General features: G+C 64.0%; 2 protein-coding genes across 3 annotated transcripts; both read right to left on the bottom strand.

Annotated features, from left to right (window-relative positions):
- Window positions 1-388: 388 nt before the first annotated feature.
- CNPY2 (canopy FGF signaling regulator 2) lies at window positions 389-2,206 on the bottom strand. The gene is made up of 5 exons (XM_042892294.1): window positions 2,070-2,206; window positions 1,849-1,964; window positions 1,548-1,745; window positions 1,377-1,473; window positions 389-721 (listed from the first exon to the last, which is right to left on the bottom strand). Exons 1-5 carry the CDS (start codon window positions 2,185-2,187, stop codon window positions 678-680), a joined length of 573 nt encoding a protein of 190 aa, XP_042748228.1. The 5' UTR covers window positions 2,188-2,206; the 3' UTR covers window positions 389-677.
- Window positions 2,207-2,676: 470 nt separating this feature from the next.
- Window positions 2,677-12,601, bottom strand: PAN2 (poly(A) specific ribonuclease subunit PAN2). 2 transcript variants are annotated; one of them, XM_042892285.1, is made up of 26 exons: window positions 12,546-12,601; window positions 11,635-11,935; window positions 11,015-11,184; window positions 10,705-10,825; window positions 10,553-10,630; window positions 10,174-10,441; window positions 9,668-10,010; window positions 9,334-9,430; window positions 8,860-8,979; window positions 8,615-8,734; window positions 8,415-8,543; window positions 8,062-8,261; window positions 7,639-7,781; window positions 7,207-7,313; window positions 6,659-6,757; window positions 6,113-6,189; window positions 5,522-5,663; window positions 5,189-5,326; window positions 4,527-4,586; window positions 4,327-4,417; window positions 4,092-4,249; window positions 3,856-3,999; window positions 3,497-3,676; window positions 3,283-3,376; window positions 2,974-3,171; window positions 2,677-2,906 (listed from the first exon to the last, which is right to left on the bottom strand). In XM_042892285.1, the coding sequence occupies exons 2-26, from the start codon at window positions 11,914-11,916 to the stop codon at window positions 2,872-2,874; spliced, it is 3,594 nt and encodes a 1,197-aa protein (XP_042748219.1). In that variant the 5' UTR covers window positions 11,917-11,935; window positions 12,546-12,601; the 3' UTR covers window positions 2,677-2,871. The 2 variants fall into 2 exon arrangements, with proteins under 2 accessions (XP_042748219.1, XP_042748220.1); XM_042892286.1 differs by lacking the exon at window positions 12,546-12,601 and adding an exon at window positions 12,297-12,366.
- Between the last annotated feature and the right edge of the window lie 701 nt (window positions 12,602-13,302).

The following is a 13,302-nucleotide window of genomic DNA, read 5'->3' as shown; positions in this document are numbered from 1 at the left end:
TATTGCTCGGCTGTGGCTCAGTGCTGCTCTGTGACCTCAGCTCACGGCGCTCACCCCACAACACCGCACTGCACTGCGGTGACTTCGGAGGACTCGGCAGGGGGGTGGGGGGGGGTCACGGTGCCCAATAACCCCGGGCCATTGACCTGGTGACCCCACGGTGGCACCACACGACAAGTGGGTGGCACACCTGCAGCACCAAGGGGACAGGGGCTGCCTGAAGGAGCAGGCGTCACGGGGGCACTGGGGCAGTGACAGCATGGAGCTACGTAAGGAAGAGCAGCCTGCGGTCAAAGGGCACAGTGCCATCGTCGCTCCTGTGCGTGTGTGCCCTCCCTGCCCCGGCCCCCCATCCACCCCCAGTGAGGTGCACAGCAGCGACACCAGCCCACATCGGGCCCCATTTATTGCCTCCTGCATTTGGGCCCCGGGTGCCCAACAGACCCACAGCAGCACCGCTGTCCCTACAGCAGCCCCAGGCAGCAGCAGAGAGAACCTGGAGCCACACATCAGCCACCAGAACGCCCCCAACCAAAGGACGCGTCCCTGCCCACAAGGCAGGGGATGGACGGCGAATAAATAGGACGGGAGAATCCCCCCCCACAGCGGGGAGGGGGCCGAGGCTGTGGGGCAGCATGGTGCTGTCGTGGGGTCGGCGCAGCCCGGGGCCGTCGGCGTCACAGCTCATCATGTGGGAGGTGCAGCGCGTGGTCGCACAGATCTGTGGGGACAAAGCATTGCTCAGAGCCACACGCAGCCCCCCCAGGACCCCCATCCGCCCCACAGCCGATCCCCCAGGCATAGGGGAGCAGCAGCAGATCTGCCCTGGTGTCAGGGTGCAGATAATGAGCCTGGAGCACGCTCATTAATAAAGGAAGCACAAAGGTCGTGGTGTGCCCTGACCCTGGTGTTTGTGAACCAGAAATAGCACCGCGAGGCCAGGAGTGGGCATGAGGCCATTGGCTGCGGGGGGAGCACGGGGCCGGGGCGGCCAATGGGGACAGCAGGACGGCTGCCCTGGGTCGCCCCAAGCACAGCACCCAAAAAAACCTGCAAGACTGGGAGCACAGAGAGCGGGAGCACAGCGTGGGCTGGGACAGTGCAGGGCAGCACGGCTACGGCTGCGCTCCCATCCTGCGGCTCCCGGCCCCCTGCTGGGGCTGCTCCTCACCTCCAGGAGCAACATCTTTAAGAAACGCCTCCCAGAGAGCCAAAAACAACAGGAGGAGAGCAGGCAGCCGCGGGGACACACCTGGAGGGGGCAGTCCCGAGCCACCCCCAGGGAGAGCTCACAGGGGGGGCTCTGCGCCCCTTGAAGTGCCCCCCGTCCTTGCGGCTGATGGCAGACGGCCCCCCCCGTCCCCCTCCCCGCTCACCCGTCCGCTTGCTGCAGAGCCGGTCCTTGACGTTGTCAGCCTCGTGGGACAGGAACTCAATGAGTTCATCCTCGTACTCCTCAGCGATGCTCTCACACTGCAACAGAACCACGTGTGGGTCAGCAACAGAACCCAGGGAGCCCCCAGTCCCGCAGCCGCCCCTGCGCGCACCGCAAACTTGAGGCTGGAGGCCACGTCGCCGTCGATTTTGACCCCGGAGAGGTCCAGCTTGGTCCCGTCGTGGGAGATGACGCGCACGTAGCTCTTGCGGTGCGTGGACGGATCCACCTTCTCGCCGTACTCCTTCATCTTCTCACAGATCCGCTCCAGCAGCTCCGTCAGGTGAGCCTCGGAGCGGGCGTACGGCACCTGCGGGGCCGGGGCGGTCAGGGCCGGGGGAGCAGCGCTGGGGGGGCCGGGATACGGCCCCGCTCGTAACCCCGACGCCACGGCACCCCGGCTCGGGGCTCACCTCCACCACCGACTGGCTGCCGTCGGGGTTGATGCGGAACGAACCCATCTGGATGGTTTTCCGGGGATCGACCTGGGCGATCTCCCACTCCAGCTCGTCCACCAGCGCCCGGCACGCTGCGGGACGGGAGCGTCAGCGGCCTCGGAGCCCGACATCCCAGCCGCCGCGCCGCGCTCGTGGCGGCTCCCCGCCCGCACCCAACCCGTCCCGTCCCGTCCCACCTCCGCAGTGCAGGTCCTGACTCCGCCGGCCGCTCACCGCGGGCAGAAGCGCGGCCACAGCCGCGGCCACACAAAGCGCGGCCGGGATGGAGAATCGGCCCCTCCTCATCGTCCTCATCCTCCGCCCCGGCCGCGCGCGGCCCGCTCCCCGCCCGCCCCTCACCCGCCGGGCCCCGGTCGAGCCCCCGGCCGCCACCGCCGCCCCCCGGTCCCGCCGTCCCCCGGGGCCGCCCGCCGCTGTGCCTGTCCCGCCGCTCTCCTCCCGGCCGCTCTACGGCGGAGAACGGCCCCTCCGGGAGGGCGGCGATGGAGGCTGCCGGGGCGGCGGCGGTTGCCGTGGGGTCGAGGCCGTTCCTCGGAGCTCGGACGGGCCGCCCCGCGCGCAGGCAGCGCCTCGGCCACCCCCCGGCGGAGAAAGGCCCCGAGCCGGCAGGACCCGGCCCGCGTGGCGGTCGGCCCCAGGGGGCGGGGCCTGTGACAACTCCGCCCCTTTTCTGCGCGTAGCCACGCCCGCCTCGTTTACATGTTCCCGCCCCCCTCGGTGTAGCCCCGCCCCCTCGCGCTCCGGTCCCATCCCGGTCCCGCGGCAAAAGAAGGGCGGCGCGAGGCGAGCTCCGAGGCGGCTTTATGGCTGCGCCCGAACCGGCGGGCGGAGAACACGGGCCGTGCCGCCGTACTGCCGGCACGAGCGGCCCCTCCCGGTACCGGCGGGGAGTGCGGGGCCGCGTGCTCGGAGGCAGCGCTGAGCCCTGGGCAGCCCCGGCCCCACTGCTGGTTCCAGTGCCAACGCTCTTCGTCCCCATCACAGCGCCAGCACGGGCGGAAACACGGCCCCATCTGCGGAGATGAAGTGGAGTCAGGGGGGGCAGGGTGGGGGGCAGGGGGTCGGGGTCCCGGCGCTTACGCTTGGGGCTGCTCTGGCTGTCGGGCTCGGGCACCTTCCAGTCCAGCTTGCGGCCCTTCTCATAGAGGGCCTTCAGCACCTTGCGGAAGTCGTCCGGCTCGCTGCCCCCCTGGCTCAGCTCCAGGTATTTGCGGTACAGCTGCAGAGCCGTGCGCGCGTCCTCGATGCTGTCGTGGGTCTCACCTTGGATCTTCAGGTCTGCAGGGGAAGCCCGGCTCAGTGCAGGGCTCCCTGCGTGGTCCCAGGGGGAGAGAAGCCCGGGGGAGCCGTGCTCAGCAGCCCCCTGGAGCACAGGACGCAGCCACTGACCCAGGAAGTACCAGGCGAGGAAGCGCAGGGAAATCATTCTCTTCCTTGGGATGTGGAACAGGTACACGGTGTCGATCACCTGGTCCTTGGGCACCTGGAAGGCAGAGGCTGCTGCTGCTGGCGGCGCACAGTTCCACGTGCAGGGGTTGCTATGGGCCCCCCCCTGTCCCCCAGGACATCGCGGGGCTCCAGGGATGGGGCTCAGTGCTCTCACCATGAGGTTGATGACACGGAAATCCTTCTGCAGCCCATGGCCCACAAACTTGACACCCACGTCGATGAGGAAGCGCAGCTTCAGGTAGGTGGATTTGAGAGTGGTGAGGTGCTTCGAGGAGATCTTGGCATCCAAGTCTCCGGGTTTGATCCCCGAGTACTGCGTCAGGTAATCCACCACCTGCGCTGACAGAGCACAGGGTGCCGGGCTGGGGCAGGCAGGGGCACCCACAGGATCTGTACCCCCTCTGCTCCTCCCGGTGTCCCAGGGCGGGCGCTGCCATTGTCCCAGGTAATGCCTCCAGGGAGCAGCAGGAGAGGCAATGCCGCCCCTGCACAAAGCCACCAGGGGCACCGTACCTGCTCTTGGGTGGAGATGTAGTCATCAATGAAGGGGACGCCCTCGTTAGGACCCTGACCCCGCACGCACGTGATCCTGGCCACCGACATCTGGCTGGGCTTGATGGTAGATTTGGTCCCATCACTGCGCAGCTCAGCCTCCTCCTGCAACAGACCAGAGGGGAGCTCAGGGACAGAGAGCTCCTGCAGCCCCGTGTCACCTGGCCCAGTCACAGCCCTGTCCCCCGCTGCCCGACCTCATTCAGCGTGACAAACTCGGCATCCAGCCCCACCAGGTCGCCCGCCTGTGGCATCTCACTCAGCATGAGGGGGATGAAGGTGGCATGGCACTTGCGCTGCTTGCGAGCCAGAGAGGCCTCTGCCAGTAGCACGCTGGCTTCAATTGGGTTCTTGACTGCAGGAGAAGGGAAGGGGGATCAGCTGGGAGCACACAGCTTGCCCCCACGCAGCCAGCTCCGCTCAGACACTCACTGACGAGGTTGTACTTGGAGTTGAGGTTCCTCCGGGCGTAGTACAGGATAGCTGGCACCTTCCAGCTCATGTCAAACTGCACCGCCTCGCACTGCAGGGAGGAGGGACAGGGACGTGGCAGAGAGCCCCCGCCTGCAGCAGCAATCCCCAAACCCCGCGGCTCAGCACCAGGGGAGGAGCGGCTGGGCTCTCTCACTTGCCTTATCCACAGGCTCAATGAGGAAGTCGTTGAAGAGATACCACTGCTGGTGTGTGACTCCCTGTGGAGAGAGGCACAGGCGCTGCATTAGAGCCCCCCAGGCAAACGCAGTGACTCCTCTACCAGCTACTGGAGAGGGGTGTGACCAAGTGGGAACTCCCTTCCTTCCTGGGACACTGTGGGGAAATCCCTGCTGGCCTGGGTGGTGACAAGTGCACAGAAGCTCTGGGGCTGGACGGGCACTCCACCGAGATGCAACAAAAACAGGCAGGGATGTGGTCTTGACACACTCTGGGAACTCCTGGTTTGAGCATCTCCACCAAACAAGAGCGCTGCCCAGACCAGCCCCGCTTCCTCTGGAAGGGAGATGAAGTCACAGCCCCTACCTGGAACCACAAGCACGAGCTGGCAATGCGCCCGCGACCCAGGAGGAACCAGCCCCAAAAGAACGGGAAGAGTGCCTCTTCAGCCCTTTCCTCCCCATAGGGTGCCTGAGCAGCACCCACCTGCTGAAGGCTGCCTGGCACATCCACTAAGTCCCACTCAGACTTCAGTAAGAGAGCAAGAGCACTGGGAACGGTTCCGTTAGACAGCCCAGCTCCTGAACCTCTGAGCACCGACTCCTGGGGAGGCAGGAGCGCCCCAGGCCCGAGGGCACCTCACCTCCTTCCTTTGGTGGTAGGTCTCTCCCACTTTGATGTGACCCACCAGGCTGCCCCCCGTGCGGGAATCCAGGATGTGGACAACTGTGGCCATGAGATCGTAGACGTAAACCGACTCGGGGTCATCGGACGGATTCAGCTGGGGGAGGAACAGCAGAGGAAAACGTCTGAGTGTCTCCATCCCAAACCCCAGAGCTCAGACACGCAGGGTTGTCCAGGCTGGCCACGTCCACCTCCCAGACGGCCCCTTTCTCTCTCGCCCCATCCCTCAACAGGAAGTGGCCCTACAGCCGCTCTGTTCCCGCCGTCCCACAGGGCTGTCGTCAGCCTTTACCTCATCGCTTTCGCTCCAGTTGCACACATCCAGCTCCTTATTCTTGGTCAGCCTCATCTTGATGGCGTGCGGGATCCAAATGTTCTTCAGTTCCTCCACTGAGGGATACGAGTGCCCCACCTCGGGGTTTCCCAGTTCCTTCCTGCAAGGAGAATCGCAGAAGGCAGAGCTGGAGGCACTCATGAGATGCAGCCCTGGTCAGATTCCCTGCAGCAGGACCCGGGCCACCAACCCACCCATTCCTTTATAAACCTTCCTGTGCATCTGCCTAGATCAGAGCCCCGGGGAGGCCGAGGTCGACCAAGAAGGGCTGATACGTGGCCCTGAGCCTTTTGTCAGCCTCAAAAGGGATGGACAATGGAGAGTGAGGGCTCAAAAGAGGGTCACAAGGGGACACGAACAACCCTTGTGGATTACGAGGGTGTCTGAGCGCCTGCACGGGGTCAGTCTCAGCAGCAGAGAGACTGCTCCAGTTTAGGGTCCACAAGAAGCAAGGCAGGTAGGTTGTGGAATGATTACTGAATGAGAAATGGCCCTGAATTCTGGAGCAATCCAGAAGGCATCGCTGCCACCCCAGGAACAGTCACCTACCAATCCCCAAGAGAGATCTCTTTGCCTTTGGTGATCTCAAAGCCTCCTCTCTTCATCAGGGCTCTCTGAAAGGCATACTGACAACGAAACACAGGGAAGCGTCAGCACGGAGCGACAGGCAGGGCTCGGGAACACGTGGGTGACAACCAGGCCAGCAGCAAGGAAAAGACAGAGACTGTAAAGTCAGTGACAAGGAAAAAGACAGCAAGGGAAACCCAGCCGTCTGCTGCGCGTGTACTTGGGGAAGCAGGCACTGCCTCGTTGCTCCTAGGTCCTAGGGGTTGGGGGAATGAAAGCGTGACTCTACTGAAGTCCTGTCAGCTTTGTCACGGCAGCAGATCTCGTCTTTTCCAACTCCAAATGCACAGCTCATGCTGCGTGCATGACCAAACACCAAGTCCTCTGCAGACAAAGTATGGTGATGCTTGGGTGGAGAGCAAGAGACTGTTAGGAACAGCAAGATCACAGCGAAAATGCTTCCGAAGAATGGAAACCCCGTGTGCCAGGGAGGACAAGCCTGCTTCTGCCCCAAAGTGTCTCCCCCACCTCAGCCTGCGTCTTCCAGAAATCTGCTTCCTTGGAGCTGTTCACCTCACAGTTAATGACCAGGACATCTGGCAGGCAGCGGATATTCCTAGTCTGGACCTGTGGAAAGAGCAGGAGATGGGAGGAGGGCGACACCAAGAGCCGCAGGAAAGGCTGGCAGCCGGATACAGCACGCACCATCCTTTCCCCTCTTCCAGTCTTTGCCCCCACGCTGCCTGATGGGCATGGGGCGTAGTGTAAGGAAAACTGGGGCAGGAAGCAGACTCCCACAGCCCCAGAGCCTGCATCAGAATGGGTGTGCTTGGCTCCTGGGGGTTTCCCCCGCCCCAGGGGCTTCAGATGGACCTGCATGACTCGCATTCCAGCACTACGCAGCCCCACCAGGCCATGGATACCCTGCCCCACACCGGCTCACAGACCAGGTGAGGAACCAAACCCGCTGCATCCACTCAGGTTCCCTGCCGACCCATGGAGAAGCTGCCCCTGCTCAGCCTGAAGCACTCACGCCTCGCTCCCACCCCCAGCCTGCAGCTCCCCCTCTGGCTCACCGTGGGCTGGTACTTCTCACAGTTCTCACACCAAGCCTGCGTGTTCTGCTCCAAGCAGATGCTTCTCTTTAGAATCTGGGCAAACTCGTAGTCTTTGACTGGTTTTTCTGAAGGGAGAAAGGACAACGTCACCTTCCAACACACACATCTTTACTGACTGAGCTCAGCCAGACCTCTGGGGTTTCCCTCATAACCACCAGGGAGAAGGTCAACCCCCAGATCTGCCTTCCCGCATCCCAGAGCTCGACTGCTGGGCCTGCAGCCCAGGACAGACGGCTGCAGGAGTTCCTCAGGTGTCTGTTACCTCACAAAAAAACCAACCAGAGAACCCACGGCTCATCCGCACAGATCACAAACCCTCCCGCTCAGCTGCCCTGCCCAAGGGAAAGGCAGCGGGGTGAAACCTGCAAGCCCTGCCGCCCCGCCTGTTACCAGCGCTCTCGGGGTAGGAGAGGGTGAAGAGCAGCGTGGAGGACACGCGGACGGTTTCCTTCCCACAGCGGCACATGCTGCAGTTCTCCACCTCACAGCTGAACAGCTGCCCGATAACCGAGTCCCCCGAGGACCCAAAGGTGCTGGAAAGGGGAGAAAAAGGAGCACCTGGGTTAGCGGGACCCCAAAAACGCCTGCTGAGCAGGGATGGGTGGTACAGCAGCCCACGTTCTGGGGACCCACGTATCTCTGCACGCAGGAATGGGCCCAGAGTCGACAGAGGTTCAAATCCCACTGCAGGGACGGCTGCAGACACGCACGTTCCCATGCAGACCTCCTTCCTGCAGGACAGATGGGGCCTCTGGGAGCCAGACCCTCTCCTGACCCACTTCTCTGCGCCCTTCCCTCAGGTCGGGGAGTTACCTGCTGCCCGCCCCCCGATACGCCTGTGGTCCCTCCTGCTCCTGGGTCTCCTGGTGCAGCTGGGTAAGGATGAAACGGTTCCAGCTCTGAATCAGCCGCCCCAGGTTCACTTTCCCTGTGGCTTCGTCTGAGTCAGCCAGGATCAGCCCCAGAGCTGAAGCCTCCGGGATGGTACGGAAAGCCCGCAAGAAGTTGCTTCCCTGGGGATGGAGCAAGAGTGGTAAGTCAGCCATCAAATGACAGGAGTTTCCATCTGTCTGATGCCACCTCCTCAGGACGCACCACCACCCTGCTCCTCCGTGATCTCTTGCCCACATTACTCTTGCCTCACATCGTCTGGGCTTGCCACTGACCTGGCAGGGGTCTCCTCGGGACAGATCCAGCATGTGGAAGAGCAGACCCAGCTCACAGCCCAGGCAGAACTCCTTCTGGCACAGGTGGTTCTGGACCAGGCAGCGGACGGGCTCCAAGAAATACAGCACCTAGCAGAGACAGAGGCATCAGGAGCGGCCCTGTGGCTGTGACGGCCCCGGCGGGGCTGGGCACCTCCCACCTGGATCATGCAGTTGCAGTAGGCGTTGGGGATGTGGGGCTCCAGGCCTGCAAACAGAGTCTTGTTATAATGCTTGAAATCAAAATCTTCCAGCCCCAGTTTGGAGTATTTGATTGTGACCTGGGGAGAGACGCAGCATGTCAAACAGACGCTCTCCTGCACCACAGGGCATCCACAAAACGTCCAGGTCTCCCCACGGAGATGTAAGCTGGTGCTTGAGCCCACGAGGGTCCTTCAAAGGTTACCTTCCTGTACTTCTTGGCCACCATGTAGAGGTGAGGCTCCTCCTCCCGTCCAATCGGGGACTCGGGAACTTGGCTGAAGCTGTCAAACTCATTGTCTGCCTCTTTTAACCGATAGGGGATCTGGGAGGGAGAGGAGAAGGGAAGAGCAGCTGAATCCTGAGGTGAAGCACCGCGAACCGAAACAAGCAGCTCCCGGGCTTTCCTGCCTCCCCAAATGAGCAAATGAATAAACCAGAAAGGAGCGGGGCCCTCCCTTAACCTGCACGAGTCCTCCACACCTTCCTTCTTACGAGGGACTTATCACTGTGGGGAAACTACAGCGGTGCTGCGGGCAGGGGCGAAACGCAGCAGTGCTTTCCCGAGGGCAGGGACACGCCACGTCCACAAACCTGCAGAGCAAACAGCTCAGAGCTCCCCTGCCACACAGCGAGGTGCCAGCAGCCCCGGGCGCAGCGCCCTGCTGAGAGCTCGTACCTGGTTGCGGAGTTTGGTCCTGGGGTTTGGGGCGTAGCCGATGAACCCCACTTTCTTCATGGTGCGCAGAATCTCGGGATCTACTGGAGGAGCTCGCCTACAAAACACACCGTGACTCAGAGGCCGTCCTGCCTGGCGGCGCTGCTTAACGCAGTGCTGGATGTGCCCAAACACCACCAGTGGGCCACAGGGGCTCCTCTCATTCAACCATTCCCCCCAGAAGCTCAGCATTCCTTTTCAGCCACGATAAAATGCCGGCCCAGCACAACGCCGGCCGCCCCCAGCCCTGAGCAGGGGGGGATTTCGTCCACACTGGGGCAGCCTTGCCGATTACCGGGGCGCCGGGGCAGAGTTGGCAGCAGGCCAGTCTGACAGCAGGCTCTCGCTGGTCAGCGGCACGGGGATGAGCGAGAGCGGCACGAGGTCCTGGTTCCAGTCCAGGTGCGGCAGCGTGTCGACGATGCAGGGCAGAGCAAAGTCAGTCTCCCGGGAGTAGGTGTTGAAGGTGACCTCCGGGGAATCGGCCCAGAGGTGCACGCAGCCCTCAGAGTCACCAAACGCCAGGGCCTGCTTGCTGGCCGAGACGTCGAAGGTCATGATGAGAGGCCCCACGGTGTTCACGTGGAAGATGTCGGCCGGGTTGGCCAGGCCGGTGGGCTCGCAGAACTGGCACTGACCTGCAGGAGGGAAGCGCGGGGCGAGGCGGCGTCGGGGATCAGGAGAGCAGAGCAGCACGCCGCCCCCCCAGCACGGCCCTCACCAGCTGGGCGCAGAGCGAGCGCCCCACAGCCCCGTCCCACCGCGACTCAAGGCCCACCCAGGGCAAAGCGGCTTCCCCACCTGTCTGGGAGATGATGGCCAGGCGGGAGGTGTAGGTGGGGATGAAGCGCAGGAAGAAGGGGTCGATGTGGACCTGCAGAGGGGTGGTGGCTCTCATCATGCGCAGGTCGTACACCTTCAGGAAGCGGTCGCAGGCCAGGCCGTTCATCCGGCTGGAGAAGCCGCAGGTCACCAGCAGGTTCCCGTGGACGTCGAAGTCAGATAAGCTGCCCGAGTAGGCATCAAACTCGTGTTCCACCACAAATGTGCGCAGATCCCTCAAGGAGACCTGGGAGGTAAAGCGGGGGTACGAAGGGGAGCCCTGTGAGCTCTGGGAAACCGATCCCAGGGCACCCTGGGGAAGCCGGGCGCCAGGAGGCCGATGGCGCGGCGGCGGCACCTTGCCCGAGGTGTGTCCACAGAAGAAGAAGCGGTTGGACTGCCTCATAATGGTGATGCCAGGCACCTCCACGGTGTACTGGGAAGCACAGAGCAGCAGGTGAGCAGCAGGCAAAGCGCGGGAGGCGGCGCGGGGCCGGGCACCGGCGGTACCTTCTGCGTCTCCTGCACGGTGTTGAGGTCGATCTCGATCACGTGGTTCTGCAGCCCGCCGACCAGCAGAGTGCTGCTGTCCGTCAGCAGGAGGCTGTGCATGTCCTCGGCCTCATCCATGCTGCGGAGGAGAAAGCACAGCCTCTGCACTCCCACTGAGCTCTGGGACACAGCAGGGAAGGCATCTGCCATCCTGCCCTCGTTCTCCTCCCAGGCTGAGCTTTTACACTGCAGGAAGGGAGCGGAGAACTTCTCCACAAACGCACTGTGGCCGTTCCCTCGTTCTCAGCTGCCAGGGCAAAGCACTCACAGGTAGTCAAATATGATGAGGCCTCCTCGTGACATGCACTTCAGGTTGGTTTTGGTCAGGAAAAGGACCCCGCTCTCCAGGCTCTGGATCTGCCGGATGTCGTCGCTGCTGTTCACTTGGAAGGAGGAGTAACGCTCCAGCGTTGGGCCAAAGAAAGAGGTGGCGTGGCCCTAAAAGCAGCAGGACAGGATCATCAAGACCCTGGAGACAACACAGGCAAGCACTGCTCTACTCCGTACCAGTCGGGTTGAGGCAGGCTGCCCTGCTGCCGCTTAGAGAAGGGATTCCTGCCCCTCTGTCTCAACAGAACCACAAGAGGTTGTTCAGACTTTCCTTTTTTTGGCAGATGTGAGTAAAGAACCAAAAGCTCCCCCAGCCCAAGAGGTCAGGGCTGCAGCACCTGGCGGCTCTTTGGCAGACCAACAAGGCCGAGCATTTCCCATGCTCCGGGACACGTCACCCACTTCCAGCTCTCTGCATCTACGTGGCTCAATTCCCAGTTACAAGCCGGAATTTCCAGCTCAGGCCCCTCTCCACGCCAGCGCTCCATTCACCACCAGTCTGCCTCCAGCAGGTTGGAGCACACACGTCTGGGGCTGCAGCCGCCTCGGGCCACCTACCCCATGATTCCCAACCCACAGCATTTCTTCATGGAGGTCGAAATGGGAGACGGAGACGGGCACGCCCACTTCGGAGACGGCGGTGTGCAGCTCGCTATACATGCCCTCCACGATGTGCACAGACTCAGGCACAGCAATGCCCTCTAAGGGCACCCCCTCGGGGTCCAGCTCCACGTTCTGCAGCAGGCTGGGGTTGAGGTGGGGGTCCAGGACGGGATCCAGCGCCGGATGCAGCGTGGGAGCATACTCAGCAAGGGAGGGGTCGAGACCTTCAAAATTCATGGTGAAAACCAACGTCTCCCTTTGGAACAGAAAAGGAACTAAGTTGGTCAGTCAGAAACACCAAGGGCCGCGATTCTTAGAAACACCGCGCGGTGCCGCTGACTGTAGGGCCGACGGAAAGGCGCTGGAATCTCCGCCGAGCAGAAGGCGCGCCTCTCAGGGCCGCGCTCACGGGCGGCGCCGCGGCAGCACCGTGAAGTCCCTCCCAGGGACGCGCTCAGCGCCGCGCCACGGCCGCGAGGACGGAGCCCGCTGCCCCGCGCCCGTAGGAAGGCGGACCCCCGCCCCTCTCCCGGGGCCCCACAGCCGCGGGCGCGGCCTCCCTGCACCTCCACCCCCAGGGCCGCCCCGGGCGGGAGGGCCCCGCGCCAACCCCGCACCTGCCCCTTATCTCTGCGGCCGGCGCGGGGCGAGCGGGCGGTATCGGCTCCCGCAGACCCGCGGCCGTTGGCTGCGAGGCGCGCCCGGTTAGGCCCGGCCCAGCACGGCGGGCCCAGCGCTTTCCGCGGAGCTCCCAACCGGGAGCGTTACCCACAACCCCCCGCGCTCCGGCCAAAGATCCCACGCCGCCGCGCACGGCGGGAGCGGCGGCGGCGGCCGTCACGTGGAGCGCCGAACGCTGCCGTTACCGAACGGCCCCGGGCGGAGCCCGCCGGGAGCGACCCGGCCCGTCCCGCCGCGCCCCTCCTCACGTCGCTATGGCAACCGCACCCCCCCGCCGTCCGGACCGGAAGTCGGCCCGATCTCGGGGCCGGCGAGCCAATGGCAGCGCGGAGTCTCGTGCGCTGGCCAATCAACGCCTGAGAGAGGCGAGACAAAGCGTTCGTGCCGGACGGTGCGACGGAGGGGTCAGAAAGCTGCGGATGGCGTTTCGCGGTGTGGGAGTGGTGGTCCGGGCAGCGCTGTGTTCCCACCCGGCACCGCGGCCAGGCCGGGGGCACCGGGACCCCCCATGGAGCCCCGAATGTTGCATGTGCCACGGCCCCCCGACGGCCCCTGCAGTGTCCCCCGTTGACACACTGTCTCGCCGTGTCCAACACTGTCCTCTCCCGGTATCCCCGGTCCGTGACCGCGGCGCCCTCCTCACGCTCAGCGGTGCCGCAGCGCTTTCCTCGCCCCCCGGAGCCTCGCGGGGACGGGGACGCTCCCGTGGAGCTCAGCAGTGGGGAACCGGAGGGCGGTGGAGAGCGGGGTCACAGACCCCATCCCCGAACCGGAGCTCACGACGCGGCGCCCCCTGTGGGGGTCCCGGTGGGACCGAGGGTCAGGCAGCCGCTCAGCCCCTGGGTCGGTACGCTGCGAGGACGCAACCCGTCGAGGGGGGCCGTGTCTGGGGAAGGCCGGGGGCAGCCCCTCCGGGCGGGGACCGGGAAGCGCAGGAGCCGC

Source organism: Lagopus leucura, unplaced genomic scaffold (genome assembly GCF_019238085.1).
Source record: "Lagopus leucura isolate 7727_CA_CO unplaced genomic scaffold, USGS_WTPT01 261-3_obj-0_obj, whole genome shotgun sequence".
In the NCBI taxonomy this organism is placed as follows: domain Eukaryota; kingdom Metazoa; phylum Chordata; class Aves; order Galliformes; family Phasianidae; genus Lagopus; species Lagopus leucura.
Note: the sequence above shows the minus strand (reverse complement) of the source record. Positions and strands in the feature narration are given on the sequence as shown.

Excerpts from the sequence above, each read along its gene's own strand:
- CNPY2 (XM_042892294.1), bottom strand. The coding sequence starts at position 2,187 with ATGAGGACGATGAGGAGGGGCCGATTCTCCATCCCGGCCGCGCTTTGT. Across the intron at positions 1,965-2,069 it reads TCAGGACCTGCACTGCGGAG|CGTGCCGGGCGCTGGTGGAC; the intron begins GTGGGACGGGAC and ends CCCGTCCCGCAG. Across the intron at positions 1,474-1,547 it reads CCTCCAGCCTCAAGTTTGCG|TGTGAGAGCATCGCTGAGGA; the intron begins GTGCGCGCAGGG and ends GTTCTGTTGCAG.
- PAN2 (XM_042892285.1), bottom strand. The coding sequence starts at position 11,916 with ATGAATTTTGAAGGTCTCGACCCCTCCCTTGCTGAGTATGCTCCCACG. Across the intron at positions 9,431-9,667 it reads AACTCTGCCCCGGCGCCCCG|GCGAGCTCCTCCAGTAGATC; the intron begins GTAATCGGCAAG and ends TGTGTTTTGTAG. Across the intron at positions 8,544-8,614 it reads ACTGCAACTGCATGATCCAG|GTGCTGTATTTCTTGGAGCC; the intron begins GTGGGAGGTGCC and ends TGTCTCTGCTAG.